The sequence below is a fragment of the Rutilus rutilus genome (genome assembly GCF_951802725.1).
Source record: "Rutilus rutilus genome assembly, chromosome: 4".
Taxonomy (NCBI): domain Eukaryota; kingdom Metazoa; phylum Chordata; class Actinopteri; order Cypriniformes; family Leuciscidae; genus Rutilus; species Rutilus rutilus.
In genome coordinates this window covers 32,582,273-32,599,111 of record NC_140212.1, presented here as the reverse complement: position 1 = coordinate 32,599,111, position 16,839 = coordinate 32,582,273, and the positions used below count along the sequence as shown (strand labels likewise).

General features: G+C 40.8%; 1 protein-coding gene across 1 annotated transcript in view; it reads left to right on the top strand.

Annotated features, from left to right (window-relative positions):
- Positions 1-11,347: 11,347 nt before the first annotated feature.
- LOC311289056 (uncharacterized protein) overlaps positions 11,348-16,839 on the top strand; it is a gene marked incomplete at its 3' end in the record, with an annotated part of 56,974 nt that continues 51,482 nt past the window's right edge. The window contains exons 1-3 of the mRNA XM_084406816.1: positions 11,348-11,895; positions 12,067-12,408; positions 12,754-13,035. Of these exons, the coding sequence (XP_084262942.1) occupies positions 11,433-11,895; positions 12,067-12,408; positions 12,754-13,035 (1,087 nt within the window). The 5' untranslated portion in view covers positions 11,348-11,432. The remainder of the gene's footprint in view (positions 11,896-12,066; positions 12,409-12,753; positions 13,036-16,839) is intronic.

Here is a 16,839-nt window from a genome sequence, read left to right as displayed (position 1 = left end):
CACAAAATCCCCTTCATTGGGGCCTGGTGGGGCCTTGATGGGGATGTGTGTGCAGTCTATGGCACGTTAGGGAAGCCTGAAGGACACATACCTGTTAGTCAAACTTTTTGGCATGGTCATGATTGCATGTCATTAACAATTATAAATGTACCTGCAATAGCAAAAAAATTCTGCTTTACAACCTGGGGTCTTAAGTGGTTTGGAAATACCACAAAAACCCCTAAAAACTGCTTGAGTGCCAGGTAAACTTTGCGAATGGCACGATAGACAGCACTTTTCACTAAGTTCTCTGCATCTCCAATAGTGTAAAGGAAAGTGCCATTCGCAAAGAATCTCAGGGCAATGCACACAGTCTGTGCAGTTGTCAAAGCCCGACTCCTCCGTGTTGAACACTTCATGTGTGGTTCCAACAAATTAATGATGTAAATAACACCCTCACGAGAAAAACGATATCTCTCAACAATTACACTGTCGCGCTGCGCTAAAGGATCCTGTCTATCCTGCAATACGCGATTAATTCGAAAAGCTCTGCGAATTATTCTTGCACCTTCCGCAACAGGTTGCTGTCGTAAAAATGGACAAGACATGGCTGCGACAGACTTCCCTATCTCCTCCGCTTATAAAGCCGCAATCTAATCCTGTTTACATGAAATAAGCCTGCTCCCGAGCAGGTTTAAGCTTACGGACCTGTTGCTATGACAGCAAGTCTAGGATGAGCTTCGAAGAACCAAAAAATCCAAGATCATGCCAAATCGTCAACAATCAAATCCAGCTAACTGAGTTAGCGACATACGAAGAACGGGCCCCAGGACACAAACGTGCAGGCTTATGTGCAGGAGAGCCCCGGCCCAATTTAACCCCTGTATGTATATATATATATATATATATATATATGTGTGTATATATATATAAAATGTGTGTGTGTATATATATATATATATAATGTGTATATATATATATATATAATGTGTATATATATGTATGTATGTATATTACACAACTTAATTTCTGAGCTTATTTGTTTTGATTTCTTTGTATGTACTGATTCCTTGGGTTGTTATATATATATAATTGGTTCACAGTTTGGAAACACAGTTGTTGTTGTTTTTTTCACAAATTGTGCTTGCAAATTGTATAATATCCAAGGTAAACATTTCTAGTAATTGTGCAGTTAATTCTCATGCTGTATTTTCAGAAAGTTTTGGAATATATTCTCTACCCAAATGTGTCACTAATAAAACACAATAACAAATTATTTAAAGAGAAGGCTTATATTGACCTTTTAAGTTTTTGTTTACATCTATCCTTGTATATATTTTAGGTATTTTATTAAAAAGGTTATACAATTACAACAATTAAAATTTTAACAATATTTCCAGTGTAATCTTTTTTTGTAAAAATACATTTTATCATACGTATTTCAAAGTTAAGGATTCATTAGTTTGAATATCGCCTACATTGGAACAAACACTATAACATCTTAGTTGATTATTTTTGACAAAACATATATATATATTTGACATGAGCAGAAATTGGCAACATTATAAGCTTATTTGATGTGGCAGTATTTTACAGTAAAAACTTTATAATCTATCCGATTTTTGTAGTCGATTTTTACTCATCTTAGTATAGCAATAGAGTTTGGTAAAAGCTGTTCATTCATTCACGCACAGAAACGCGATTCATATTTAAACAGTCTTTTTGCGTGTACAGACACTTGCGATTAGAACAAAGCATAGAACTGACCTATTCCTCAGCGGGATCCGTTGCTCCTCGAAATGAAACTTCCAGAACTTCTAAGGTAAATTTTCCAGGATTATTATCAAGATAGTATTATTCCTCACAACGTCATAAAAGTACATGAGTCTGAAAGTGAACTCGCAGTGTGTTTTATCCAGCTGATGTGGGCGTTTCACAGGATTGCAGGATCGCCTCACATTTGCGTTTGAATAGCGCGCGCTCTCCATGGGCGGAGTCAAATTAAAACATAATGAGCTGAGATGAGAACGACTGACATCTCTCTCTTTTCATTCATATTACATAAACTGAGAATATTTGTTTTTTATAAAAATTACTTCATTTAAAAGAAGAGAATTCAAGCTTCATGCTTGTGTGCCTGTGTGACTGCTTGACTGAGTATTCGCTGAGTTATGGTTCATTTTCGGATGCGTTTCAGAATGGACTTAACTGACAGAGAGAAGGCAGAACTCGCTTCGTGTTTATTTTTCTTTATTTGGCAAAAAGCACAACAACACTTTGTTTTTATTGTGAGTATACACAAAAATAATATGGAAAATCAAAGTCAACAGAGTATTTTTGAGTCTCTTTTACACTGATAAAAAAAAAGCGAGCTGGTATCGCCGGCAATACCCCCGACCCCAGGGGGTTAACATATCCAAGCGAGATCGCAACCTGCGGTACAGAAACAACATGGCAGGCGATTCCTTTGTGGTGGCGTGCGGGGTGTTTCGATACGCCAGTAGAAAGGTGTCCAGCCTTTGTTGAATTGGAGTTGAACAACGTAATGCCCGCTTAAATGTCTGATCCAAGCGTTCAGCCAAGCCTTTCGTAGTCCATAATGACTCAATAATCCCCTCAGCACCTGAATGGTCTTGGTAGACGCAGTTGATTCCATCACACATCACACCTCTGGCCACTTGGAGTGAGCATCCACCACTACCAAGTACATGTGTCCTTCAAATGGACCTGCAAAGTCCACATGTATGCGTTGCCAAGGTGATTCTGGCCATTTCCAAGGGTGTAATGGTGAGGGACCAGGAGCTTTTTGCATCTGCTGGCATAAGTCACAGGTTTTTGACAATTGTTCAATTTGAGCATCAATACCAGGCCATCAGACATAAATACAAGCAACTGCCTTCATCCTTATGACACCCGGATGTCCAGTGTGCAGCTCTGCCAGTACCCTGGATCTCAGCTTAAGGCACATAACCCCACATAAGGCAACCCTATTACATAGTCACGTATGATGTAAGCACATTATTTGCATCTGTGACTTGTGAAAAAGGTCCAGTTGCCACCATCTCCATTACTTGTGACATAGTGGAGTCAGACCTTGTTTCTTTACAAACATCTGAACACAGCACTGGCAAGGAATCAAGATGCTTTACTTGAAGCAACTCCACCGTATCCAGCTTCACTTGAGGTGTGGTTGGCAGAGGTAGTCGTGATAACCCATCCACATTACAGTGGTGTGCACCGACTCTATACTAAGAGTCTGCACTCTAGACTCTTTACTGCCAACAGCAAAGCCCAGTGCTGCATACGAGCCGCAGCCATGGACGGAATGGCTTTTGTTGGACTGAAAATTGTTGTCAGCAGACGGTGATCCGTAAGCAATGTAAACTTCCGCCCGTACAGATATTGGTAGAATTTCCAAGTGCCTCCCTTTCAATTAGAACATAGTTACCTTTCAAGGGAATGAGACGCTGCGTTTGAGATGCTGTGGGAACGGCCTGCGTGATTGCGTCGTGAAGCACATGTATAATCAATCCAATGGAAAGACGAGACGTCATAGGCGGGTGACGTCATCGATCAGGAAACCATAAAGCACCCCTGAAACCAGACCACGTTAGCTTCTGTGCCTTCAGCAAGCGCTCTCTGTATATCTGTCCTTGTCATATTTATTGTTGTCTGTCAAGTTCATTATATGTATCATTATAATGGCGAGCAAGCAAGATTTCAAGCGTTGTGTTGTTCCCTGCCCCCGTTACATCACGGGTGGGGACACACATCAGCTTTGTGTTGCTTGTTTGGGAGTGGAGCATGCCCAGTCAGTCCTCAAGGGGGCTGACTGTGAGCATTGCGAGAAGCTGTCTGTGAGCATTGCGAGAAGCTGTCTGTGAGGACCCGCCACTCCGCCGGGCGTTCTTCGAGGAGGACGGTTCGGTTCGCGTTCCCCGAGGTGTGGGTCCTGCTGCTGCCAAGGCTTTCATCTTGGGGTTCGCAGATGGATCTAGTAGCGGGGTTTGAGATGGGCCCTGCCCTTTCTCAGCCCTTACCTGCTGGATCCAGTGCCTCTGCCCAGGAAGGAGCCCGCTCTGCGGCTTCTCTTCCCCAGGTTGAGGCACCAATGCTGCGGCTATCCAGTTCTGAGGAACTGGATGTCATTAGTGTTGATACAGGGGATTATGAGTCTTCGCCAGCTCATACCTCTGTTGATGAGGAGCTAATGGAGGTCTTGACTCGTGCTGTAGCTAAATTAAATATTGACTGGCCAATATTTATATACTACCAATATACAGTACCAGTCAAAAGTTTGGAAACACTACTATTTTTAATGCTTTTGAAATAAGTCTCTTATGCTCATCAAGCCTGCAGTTAAAAAAAAAAAAAAAAAAGTAATATTATGAAATATTATTACAATTTAAAATAATGGTTCTCTTTTTTAATATACTTTAAAATGTAATTTATTTTTGTGATGCAAAGCTGAATTTTCATCAGCAAGTACTCCAGTCTTTGGTGTCTTATGATCCTTCAGAAATCATTCTAATATGCTGATTTATGATCAATGTTGGAAACAGTTGTGCTGCTTAATATTTTTTTATAACCTGAGATACTTTTTTCAGGATTATTTGATGAATAAAAAGTTAAAAAGAACTGTATTTATTTAGAATAGAAATCTTTTGTAACAATATGCACTACCGTTCAAAAGTTTGGGAACAATAACTATTTTTTTTTAAGAAATTAGTACTTTAATTCAACAAGAATGCGTTAAATTGATAAAAGGTGATGGTAACGATTTATATTGTTAGAAATGTTTTTATTTTGAATAAATGCTGTTTTTATGAATAAATGCTGTTAACGTTTTACTCATCAATGAATCCTGAAAAAAGTATTCCAAAAAAATATATTAAACAGCACAACTGTTTCCATCATTGATAATAACTGAGTATCAAATCATCATATTAGAATGATTTCTGAAGGATCATAAGACACCAAAGACTGGAGTACTTTGTGACGACACCTGCTGTCGATTCTGTGAATTGCGGTTGGCACCTGAGCCCATTAATCACCTAGATTGCCAGTCTACTGGAAACACCTGTGTTCGTGCCTTGGATGCTGTTTAAGAGATCACCAATTGACCGGACAGATTCAGTCTTTGGTTTTGGACTCTTTGGTTGTGTTGTATTTTGTTACCCACTTTATTTTCATTTGTAATCACATTTTTACTTCAACACTGGATTACATTTCAAACCTGCACCTTGCCTTACACACTGACCTTGCTGACGAATACAGAAATGTTATTTTCTTTAATTGATTTTCATCTTATTATTTAGTGTTGTCTTATTTTGTAATTAAATAAACATTTCTTTGAGCTTATAATTTGGTTTTCGTGTGTCCCTTGTTTTTGTTGCTTCCCTTGAGCCAAGGGTCGTAACAAAATTGGGGGCTCGTCCGTTTAGGTTATTTGATCGCGCTAAAGTTTTGTTTTTGTATAGGTTGATAATTGATTTATTAATTTTTTTTTTGGGACATGCGAAAAAATTTTGTACCGAAGTCAATTAGTTCGTCGTGTGAAATCGCCAGTTGGTAAGTGCAATATTGTTTTTTTTGAACGTGAGTTTTCTCTGATAGGTATAGCGGCATGTTTCTTTTGAGACGTGTCGGATTTGTTATTTTTCTGTAGTGTTGCGGTGAAAGTGGGTAGAAGTAATTATCTCGGGAGCACATCCGTGGTGTTGAAGGCGTCGCTGGTTTGACCAGTTGCGTTTTTCACCCAGCGGGCTACAGTGCATAAATACCCCCCACCGGTAATCGCATGAAGACTAGAGCACCCCCCACCGGTAATCGCATGTTGAGTTAGGTAGAGGTATTCGAAAAGTAGGTAGAGGGAAAACTCTCGTTATTTGATTGCACTGTACTAATTATTCTGGTGATTTTTAGCATGGCTGATATTGATGAGTTTGTTAGTTCACCGTCGCATGAATTTTTGGACAGGTGTACTAAAGAGCAATTATTAAGTATTGCCGAACGTTATGAAATTGTGATTAAAGATAAAAGGCTCAAAGAACATGTTAAAATAGCTTTGAAAAATTGAGTTAACCGAAAAAGGTTTATTAGACACTGAGATGAAGAAATATGTACCAGTTGCGTCTGAATTAAAAAGTAATTTGTCTTTTGAACAACAAAAAGAGCTGCTACTTTTACAGATGGATCACGAGAGGTTAAAACTGCGTTCTGAAGAGGGTAAAGTGGAATTAGAAAAGGCAAAATTGGATTTGGAATTTCTCAAGCTCAACCTGATGAAAGAAGGTAAGTTTTCTAGTTCTGGTCAGGAGCAGAGTATGTCTTTTTCAATCACTTCTAATCTAAAACTTGTTCCCAAATTCAATGAGGAAGATCCTGATACCTTCTTTACTCTATTTGAACGCATGGCAGAATTGAGGAACTGGTCAGATGAGAATCGTGTTGCACTGCTGCAGTGTGTGTTAACTGGGAAAGCACAAGTAGCGTTCACTTCATTGTCCGTTGATGATTGTAAAGATTATGGTACAGTTAAATCTCTCATTTTAAAGGCATATGAATGTGTACCCGAAGCATACAGACAGCACTTTCGATTACAGAAAAAAGACGAGTGGCAAACAAACTTAGAATTTGTGCGTGATCTGAGAAAACACTTTAATCATTGGTGTAAGGCATTAGACATTAAAACATTGGAGGAGTTAGTTCATTTGATGGTGTTGGAACAATTTAAAAATTCAGTTCCGAGCCGTATTGCTATGTTTATCAGTGAGCATAATGTTAAAACACCAGAGGAAGCGGCTATGTTGGCCGATGATTTTGTACTGACGCACAAAACCACTTTTGTTGATTAGCATGCTCGTGATGTTCAGTATGTAAAGTCTCCGTTTATGTATAATCGTGTTTTCACAGGAAAATTTGATCCAAGCAAGATTTGCAATTACTGTCATGAGAAAGGACATTGGAAAGTAGATTGTCCGGTCCTTAAAAATAAATCCAGAAGTAATGCACAAAGTTCACAAGCTAAGCCTTCTGCTCTTGCAGCACCAGTCCTGTTGGCAGGGAGTGAAATCGTTGAAAGTCAAAAACTTGATGTTGATTTCTCTTCTTACTCACCTTTTATTACAGAAGGGCGTGTATCTCTGGTTGGAGAGAAAGAGGAAATCCCCGTTAAAATCTTGCGGGATACTGGCGCAATGGATTCATTTATTTTGGAATCAGTTTTGCCTTTTTCTTTGCAGTCTCATACTGGTGAGAGTGTTTTAATTCGTGGAATAGGACTGAATACTCTGTCTGTGCCTCTTCATAAGGTAAGGCTTCAGTCCGATTTGATTCAAGGTGAGGTTGTAGTGGGAGTACGACCAGCTTTGCCAGTTGAGGGGGTCCATATTATTTTGGGTAATGGACTGGTAGGTGAACGGGTGTGGGCTGATACTTCACTGTTTCCCATAGTGACCACTGCTAATAAAATTGAGACTGAACTGAGTGTTTTGTGCCAGGATTCAGCATGTGTTGTGACTCGTGCAATGAAACGTGCCAATGATGAAGTGTGTGATCAAAAAGAGATTCAATCTGATAAAGGCTGTTCTAAGTTGTTTATGCCTGACTTGTCTGCCTTGTCTTTTCCTGTTTCTGCAGAGGATTTAGGAAAGGAACAGCGAACTGACTCCTCTTTGGATGAACTCTTCCAGAGTGCTGTTCTTCCAGTAGAGGAGTGTAACGTTGCCCGTGGATATTTCGTTCACAATGGAGTGTTGTTGAGAAAATGGAGTCCTCACAAAGATTTTGTTGGGGATCCTGTTTTTCAAGTAGTTGTTCCTACTAATTTTCGACAAATGATGATCGAAATTGCGCATGATCAATTAGGTCACCAGGGGGTGCGTAAGACTTACGATCGTCTGTTGCGATATTTTTTTTGGCCACGTTTAAAACGAGATGTCTCTGCTTATATTAAAAGATGTAAAACCTGCCAGTTAACCAGTAAGCCGAACCAGGTGTTGAAACCTGCTCCGTTGAAACCAATTCAGGCTACTGGTGAACCGTTCGAGCATCTTGTTGTTGATTGTGTAGGGCCACTTCCCCGTTCGAAGTCTGGTAGTAGTTATTTGTTTACTGTGATGTGTTTGAACACGCGTTTCCCTGCTGCATATCCACTACGTACAATTACATCTCGTTCTATTGTGAAAGCTCTAACCCAGTTTATATCTGTCTTTGGAATACCAAAAATCATCCAGAGTGATCAAGGTTCAAATCTTACTTCGCATCTTTTCCAGCAAGTGTTAAAACAGCTGCACATTAAGCATAATCAATCTACTGCGTTTCATGCACAAAGTCAGGGTGCATTGGAGAGATTCCATCAGTCGTTAAAGTCACTTCTCCGTGCGTACTGTGTGCAGCTGGATAGAGATTGGGAAGAGGGTTTACCTTGGATGATGTTAGCCGCACGTGAAGTGGTGCAGGAAAGTATGGGTTTCAGCCCTAACGATTTGGTCTTTGGCCATAATGTTCGTGGACTGTTGTCCGTATTTCAGCAGGTTGGTAAAGCTGTAGAGCCTCCTAAAAACTTGGTGTCATATGTTTTGGGGTTTAAAAACAGACTCATCCAGGCTAGAGAACTAGCAAAATTAAGTCTCGAAAAACATCAGAAAAACATGAAACGATTGTATGATCGTACGGTTGAACGTCGAGTGTTTGTACCAGGTGATCAAGTTCTTGTCTTACGACCGATGGTATCTTCTCCTTTTGAAGCCAAATTTGATGGCCCATTTGTTGTAAAACGGAAACTGACTGATGAAAATTATGAAGTCTCAATGCCATTGCGGAAAAAGTCAGTTAAACGGTGCCATGTAAATCTATTAAAACCATATTATGAAAAAGAGAATTCGACATCTTTGCATCCAGCACTTTCGGCCGTTTCCATCGGTGGGGGTAATGTGAGTTTGGTGGGTGAGGAAGAGGAGACCATTTCGCCCGATGATTGTGTTTTCCGGGGTCGTTTGAATAATTCTGAGTCATTGCACAACTTAGAGTTTACTCTCCGTCACTTATCTCCTGTAAGATGTCAGGAGTTATGTGATTTATTACGCTGTTTTCCTGAATTATTCGGTGATGCACCATCGCGTACTGATTGGGTTGAACACGATATCGATGTGGGGGACCTGTTGCACCTGAGAAACGGGAATTGATGGAGAGGGAAATTAAGTATATGCAGGACCACAATATTGCAGTACCTTCATTTTCTGATTGGGCTTCCCCGTGTATTTTAGTTGGAAAGTCGGATGGTACTATGAGATTTTGTACGGATTTTCGCAAAGTTAACGCTTTAACAAAACCAGACTGTTTTCCTCTGCCCCGCGTCGAAGACTGTGTGGACCAGGTTGGTTCAGCCAAGTTCGTCAGCAAGTTTGACTTGCTGAAGGGCTATTGGCAAGTGCCTTTAACCCAGAGAGCACAAGAAATTTCATCTTGTCACTCCGTCAGGGTTATATTCTTACCAGGTTATGAGTTTTGGCCTGCGAAACGCTCCGGCGACTTTTCAACGCCTCATGAACCGGGTAATTTGGGATCTTGAGGGTTGTGCCGTCTATTTGGACGACTTGGTAGTTTTCAGTGACAGTTGGGAGTCTCATTTAAAACGTTTGCGTTCGGTGTTGGGACGTTTGGCTGATGCTCAACTTACAGTGAACTTGGTCAAATGCGAGTTTGCGAAGGCGACAGTGACATATCTCGGGAAGGTGGTGGGGAACGGTCAAGTGCGTCCGATACAGGCTAAAGTGCAGGCTGTTCAGAACTTTCCTTCACCAGCAACAAAGAAAGAGCTTATGAGGTTTTTAGGGCTGGTCGGATACTATTGGTCTTTTTGTCGAAATTTCTCTACTGTGGTGGCACCGCTTACAGACTTGTTAAAGGGAAAGACAAAGTTTATTTGGTCTAACACTTGTGAATTGGCTTTTGAGAATGTGAAATCTTTGCTGTGTTCAGCGCCCGTGCTTATGGCTCCGTGCTTTGATAAACCTTTCACGTTGCACGTCGATGCCAGTAATGTGGGCGCTGGAGCTGTTCTGCAGCAGTTTGATGTAGACGGAGTATACCATCCAGTCAGTTTCTTTTCGCGAAAGTTTAACACCTACCAATGTAACTATTCTGTTGTTGAGAAGGAAGCATTAGCCCTAATTTGGGCATTGCAGCATTTTGCGGTTTACCTCAGCTCGAGTGCACCTATTGTGATCTACACGGATCATAATCCATTAACTTTTTTGAATTCTTTGCAGTGTCCGAATCAGAGGTTGGTTCGGTGGTCCTTGTTCCTGCAATCCTTCTGTCTAGATATTCGACATATTCGAGGATCGGAAAATGTGGTAGCTGATGCGCTGTCACGCGCCCCAGATGCAGTTTAATCTACTGGATTTGATGTGTTATTCCTTTTTGGTGTCTTTGGGAGCTGTCTGTGGTTCTGAATTTGAGTGTACCCTATGACTGAATTTTGTTTTGTTACAGGGATCTTTATGGGAGTCCCTGTTTTATGGGGAGGGGTGTGACGACACCTCCTGTCGATTCTGTGAATTGCGGTTGGCACCTGAGCCCATTAATCACCTAGATTGCCAGTCTACTGGAAACACCTGTGTTCGTGCCTTGGATGCTGTTTAAGAGATCACCAATTGACCGGACAGATTCAGGCTGTTTCTCAATTCCAAGAACGCAGAGAACGGACTTGTGTTCTCGTGGAGACCGGTCTTGCCAAGAATTCCTTGGAAGAACGAACTCGGAAGGACGCAAGAACACAGAACCCACCCTTATGAGAATTGAGATGTGCTGCGATCTTCCTGTTGGTCACATGACCTTCACATATTTTAACGGAAAATAAATTCAAATTTACAACAATCATAAAATGATTGACGAGGATTGATATTTTATCAAATCACATAAGTTTGTAAGAAACTAATTAAAAATCTTTTTGGAAAATTAAGCATAGTAATATAATGTACATGTTGATCAGAGGGATGTGGGTGGGATGTAATGCCAGAGTAAAGTAAAGCCAAAACTTACACAACAGTGTTCAGGTCATCTTTTTTCCCGACAAAATCAATATAATGCAATATTTCTATCTGCTGAATATAAGATTTTCAATATTTCAAGATTGCCTGCTGCACAGTCGTGAAAATTATGAAAATACATCTGGGAATTACAGGGTTGAGGCATCAAAAGTAACTAAATAACTAAGCTGTTTTATGGATAGTAACTGTAATATTATCACTAAAATCTTATTAGTAATTAGTTACACTACTAGTTACTGCAAAAAGTAATAGTATTACAGTAACTAAATTACTAGTAATTAGTTACTGCCCAACACGAGTGAAGTGTTAGTTTCAAGTCACGAGATTGAGGTGCTCGTTCTACTGTACTGGCTGGCATGTGGAGCCTCTTACCGTGTCACCTCAGAAACATTTGCAATGCCCACATCCACAGTATGCCGGGTTGTGCATAATGTGACTGAGGAAATGTTGGCAGTCCTGCACCGAATAATTCACTTCCCTGGGCCACAGGAGATGGAGGAGCTTGGAAGAGGCTTCGTCCGTCTGGCAGGGCACAATGCCTTCAAGAAAGCTGCTGGTGCGATTGATGGGTGCCATATTAGGATTCGACCACCTGGCGGACAACAGAAACAGTGCTACATCAACAGAAAGCTGTTTCCATCAATTATACTCCAGGGCATCTGTGACAGTACAGGGAAATTCCTTGACATTTATGTAGGCAACCCAGGATCCGTCCATGATGCTCTGGTCCTTCGAAGGTGCCCAATGTATAAGGAATCCCTTTATCCACCAAATGGGTTCTTCCTTCTTGGAGATGGGGGCTACCCATGTCTGCAACATCCTGTCACCATAATCACCCCATACAGACAACCTGTGGCTGGTAAGTAGGTCTACATAGTTATAACATTACAGTTTATTTACTTAATTATGATAAATATAGTGACAGTTGCATTTTCAATGTCATTGCATTTTAGTGAATAAACATTGTCAATGGTCGATTCATCTTGACCCTAACTGACCTATTGTCACTGACTATGTGTCTTACCGCCAGGTCGTGTTGAAGGCCGCTTTAACAAACACCATGCCAAGGCTAGGTGCATCATTGAGCGTGCCTTTGGCATGCTTAAAACACGCTGGAGGGCCATATTCCTGAGGGCCCTAGAGATCAATCCTCTATTCGCCCCAAAAGTGGTTGCTACATGCTGCATTCTACACAATCTGTGTCACGCCACTGATGACATCCTGGAAGAAGAGGACCTTGGGGATGAGGATGCAGAAGCAGAAGACATGGGTGAGGACCTGGAGCAAACTGGGAACAACATCAGGGCTAGACTTGCAGCACAACTCTCTGCCCCTGAAGAGCTACCTGCATGCCTACAAGAACATGACTATAGTAAGATCAAGTTAGTTTGTGTGTGTGAGGGAATGAGAGTAAGAGTATATATATATATATATATATATATATATATGTATAATTGTTATACAAATACTCAGCTGAGGTATGTTATGTTATGTAGTGTAGAATTATTGGGTGGGGTTGATGTTAATAGTCAGTGCAAGTGCAAATAAACTTTGGAAATATTTACAATGAAATCATAATGTAAATAAAAAAATCTTCCAACCAAAATATACTTTCTAATGAACTTTTATTATAATTTATTAACAAGTTTCTCAAAAAGAGCAAGGTAGTGCTCAGCCCTTTCTGTAGTAGCCCTCTCCCTCTCTTCTTCTTTTGCAGCTGCCTGCCTTTCCCTCTCCTCATCTCTCTCGGCCTGCTCCCTGAACAGCTCAATGAGCTCTGAGGAGCTTCGCCTCTTCATCGGTCTCTTCTGTGCTTCACTGCCTGGAAGAGGGGCAGAGGAGGAAGAAGCCACAACGCCACTTGCAGTAGCAGACACATTTGCTGCTACTACCAGGGGCGGATTGATGGAATGCTGCCCCTGGAGCACAGCATCCATTTCATTATACCACTGCCAAGTGGCAGCTGTGACTCCTCCCGCCTCTACCCCTTTCCCTGTCGGTGGGTCCCTCAACTCCTAATAATAAAAAAAAATATCTTGCTTCACTGCACTATATATATGACTGATCAACATGACTGAAAGACATTCTTACCTTGTATTTCTCCTTTAAATTGTTCCATTTTTTCTTTGCCTGTTTAGGCATGACTGGAATTCTGGTGTCTTTCACAAAAACCCTGAAAAGAGAAGACATCTGATCAGTAACAGTAAACTACAGGAAACTAACATTATAATGTAAAATAAAATAAACCAAGAAACTGACTATATACAAGAGTAGGCCTATATGTGCCAAAATTCAACAGTATGATATATCATGATAATGAACATGCAACAAGAAAGTAGAATTACTTACTCCCAGCCAGACTTAGAGGGCTTCGTTTGCTCCTCTCCACTGGATAAGCATTCTTGTCTCTTCGTTGCTCCCTAAGTATAGAGAAAAAAAAAAAAAAACACCTGCTAAATAGCTGATTAACTAACGTTAATACAGATGTAAGCTCTATTTGCAACTGCGAATTCGTGCTAAATAAAACCGTTTACATTTACCTCAGGATGTAAGCTAGCGTATTTTAATTAAAAAAAGTTAAGTTCTGATGGATAAATTTAACTTTCCACAACCCCATATATTTCCCAACTTCAAATAATATATCAAAATAAGATGTATTTAGATTAGTGACGTTAAAAATACATTACAAGACTTACAGGTATGCGCTGCGCTTCCCTCCTCCATTGTTTTGCCGCAACGACTTCTGGGACACCAGGCGAGCAAGTCTGCATTCGATGCATCCTCGGTATCAAGAACACATCCGGGTTCTTTCATCCGTCCTCTGTACTTGCGTTCTTGAGAATTGGGTCTATACTTGGCTGAACTTCGACGGTTAATGATGACGTAAAACGAGAACACAAGGACGCAAGATCGCTGAAGAACGCATATTGAGAAACACCCTCAGTCTTTGGTTTTGGACTCTTTGGTTGTGTTGTATTTTGTTACCCGCTTTATTAGGGCCCGAGCACCGATGGTGTGAGGACCCTCTTGGAATTGCTCTGTTTATTATTATTAGGGCCCAAGCCCTGAAAGGGCGAAGGCCCTATTGTTTTCGGTAGGATTATTAGGGCCCAAGCCCAAAGGGCGAAGGCCCTATTGTTTTCGTTAGGATTATTAGGGCCCAAGCCCTGAAAGGGCGAAGGCCCTATTGTTTTCGTTAGGATTATTAGGGCCCAAGCCCTGAAAGGGCGAAGGCCCTATTGTTTTCGTTAGGATTATTTATTATTATTATTATTTTGTCAACCTTTCGGGCACTTTTGGGGCTCTTAACATGCTCGAAAACTCTTGAAATTTTGCACACACGTCAGAACCCACGGCCATCAGGGCCGGACTGAAGCTGGTACCCGGGCGTGGCAGGGGGGCTCGACAGCGCCCCCTGGAATGGTGTCCGAAAACTTGGTCCATAAATCAAACATGCTTGCATATAATAATATGAAACTCAGTACACATATAGATCTCATCGGGCCGAACAACTTTCGTCCTCTAAGTTTTACGCTAGCTTTACGCTAGCCCAACAGGAAGTCGGCTATTATGGGTTGTTTGGAAACGCATGCTGTGGAATTTGAAATACTCCTCCTAGAAAATTCGTCCAATCACAACCAAACTCGGTCAGCATGAAGTCAAGACATTGAGGATGCTAAATTGCGGACGGATTTTTGATATCTCAAACGGTTTGGCCGTGGCGAGGAAACGAATTTATGGCGAATAAGGGACACAGGAAGTGTGTTATAACTTCTGCATACATTAACTGATCTTGATGAAACTTCCGCAGTGTGTTCGTTGTAAGAGGCCGATCACATGGATGTGACTATTGTGAGTCAAAGTTATAGCGCCACCAACTGGCAGCAGGAAGTGTGTCACTTTCAAAATGCTTTGAAATCACTCTCTTATTTTTACCCGATTTGCTTCAAACTTTATGTGTATAATGTAGACACACGGCAGATGTAGACCTGTGAAAGGTTTATTGATATCTTAAATACTGTTGCCGTGGCAACGCATCAAACTTTAATATTCTTTTCAGATGCTTTTGAGACTCTTAACATACTTGAAATTGGATGAAACTCGACAGACACATCATATTTATTAGCCAGTAGACATGTGCAAAGTTTCAGAAACGGGCGTGGTGAGGGGCTCAGTAGCGCCACCTTTAGTCAAAAATGGGGGCTTAGTTTTAAGTAGAGTCACAAAAATCGTTATGTATATTGTTCTCATCAAGCCGGACAACTTTCTAATTCACACTTATTAGCTCAGAGCAACAGGAAGTCAGATATTTTGGTTTGAATGTGATTTTTTGGAGAATTTTCTCTCTCTCTCTCTCTGTCTCTGTGTGTGTGAGGGGTGGGAGGGAATTTCCAATTGATTTCAGTGTGTTTCAAGGTTTCAGGGGCTTTTGGGGCCCTTAACGTGCTCGAAAACTCTTGAAACTTTGCACACAGGTCAGAACTCGCGGCCATCAGGGCCGGGCTGAAGCTGGTACCCGGGTGTGGCAGGGGGGCTCAACAGCGCCCCCTTGAACGGGATTCTAAAACTAGATCCATATATCAAACACACTTGCATGTAATGATATGAAACTCGGTACACATATAGATCACATCGGGCTGAACAACTTTCGTGCTCTAAGTTTTACGCCAGCCCAACAGGAAGTCGGAAATTATGGGTTGTTTGGAGAACGCTTGCTGTGGAATGCGAAGTACTCCTCCTAGAGAATTCATCCAATCCCCACCAAACTCGGTGTGCATGAAGTCAAGACATTGAGGATTCTAAATTGCGGACGGATTTTTGATATCTCGAACGGTTTGGCCGTGGCGAGGAAACGAATTTATGGCGAGAAAAGAGAAACACGAAGTGGTATAACTTCTGCATACATTAACGGATCTTGATGAAACTTCACCAGTGTGTTCGTGGTAAGAGGCCGATCAGATGGATGTAACTATTGTGAGTCAAAGTTATAGCGCCACCAACTGGCAGCAGGAAGTGTGTCACTTTCAAAATGCTTTTGACAAAAGTGGGGGGGTTAGTTTTACCCACAGTTTTAAAAATCAGTACGTACATTGGTCTCATCGAGCCGGACAACTTTCTAATATACAGTTATTAGCTTCGACCAATAGGAAGTCAGATATTTTGGTTTGAATGTGGATTTATTTGCAAATTCAGCCTCTGCTTTTTACCCACTCCTGCTAAGTGTTTTTTTTTTATTCACACCAAACTTTTTTAACACGATGAAAATACATTAAAGATGCTAAATTGTGAACGGATATTAAATATTTCAAACGGTTTTGACATGGCGAGGGATTAAAATAATGTCAAAAAAGGAATCAGAAAACATCTCATATATTCTTAAAATTTAATTATACACCATTTATTTTTATATAAAATTATACAAATATTAGAACTAAACCTATTTTATTCTGTTTTTGCAATTCAAAAAGTATGAAAAAGTTAAAAACAGGCTATTTAGTGCTATTTGTTTCAACAAAAAAGCAAACATAGGGCTATACTGCCCTCTTGTGTCCAAAAGGATATCAAAATAGTATATAAAACGTTTTACTAGGTAGGCCTATTGTATTTAAATATAAATTTATTAGGTATATGACTGTGAGGATATTTTCCCATCGGTTAAGCGACGTGTGACACGAGCGGGTGCTTTTAAATCGCTAATATAAAAGTGAAAGTAAAAAAACGGACGTCCGCACGGACATTGATAATGGTGCACGTTGGAAAGAATGATACTTTTAAACATAACACTAAACCGCCATTAGGTGTC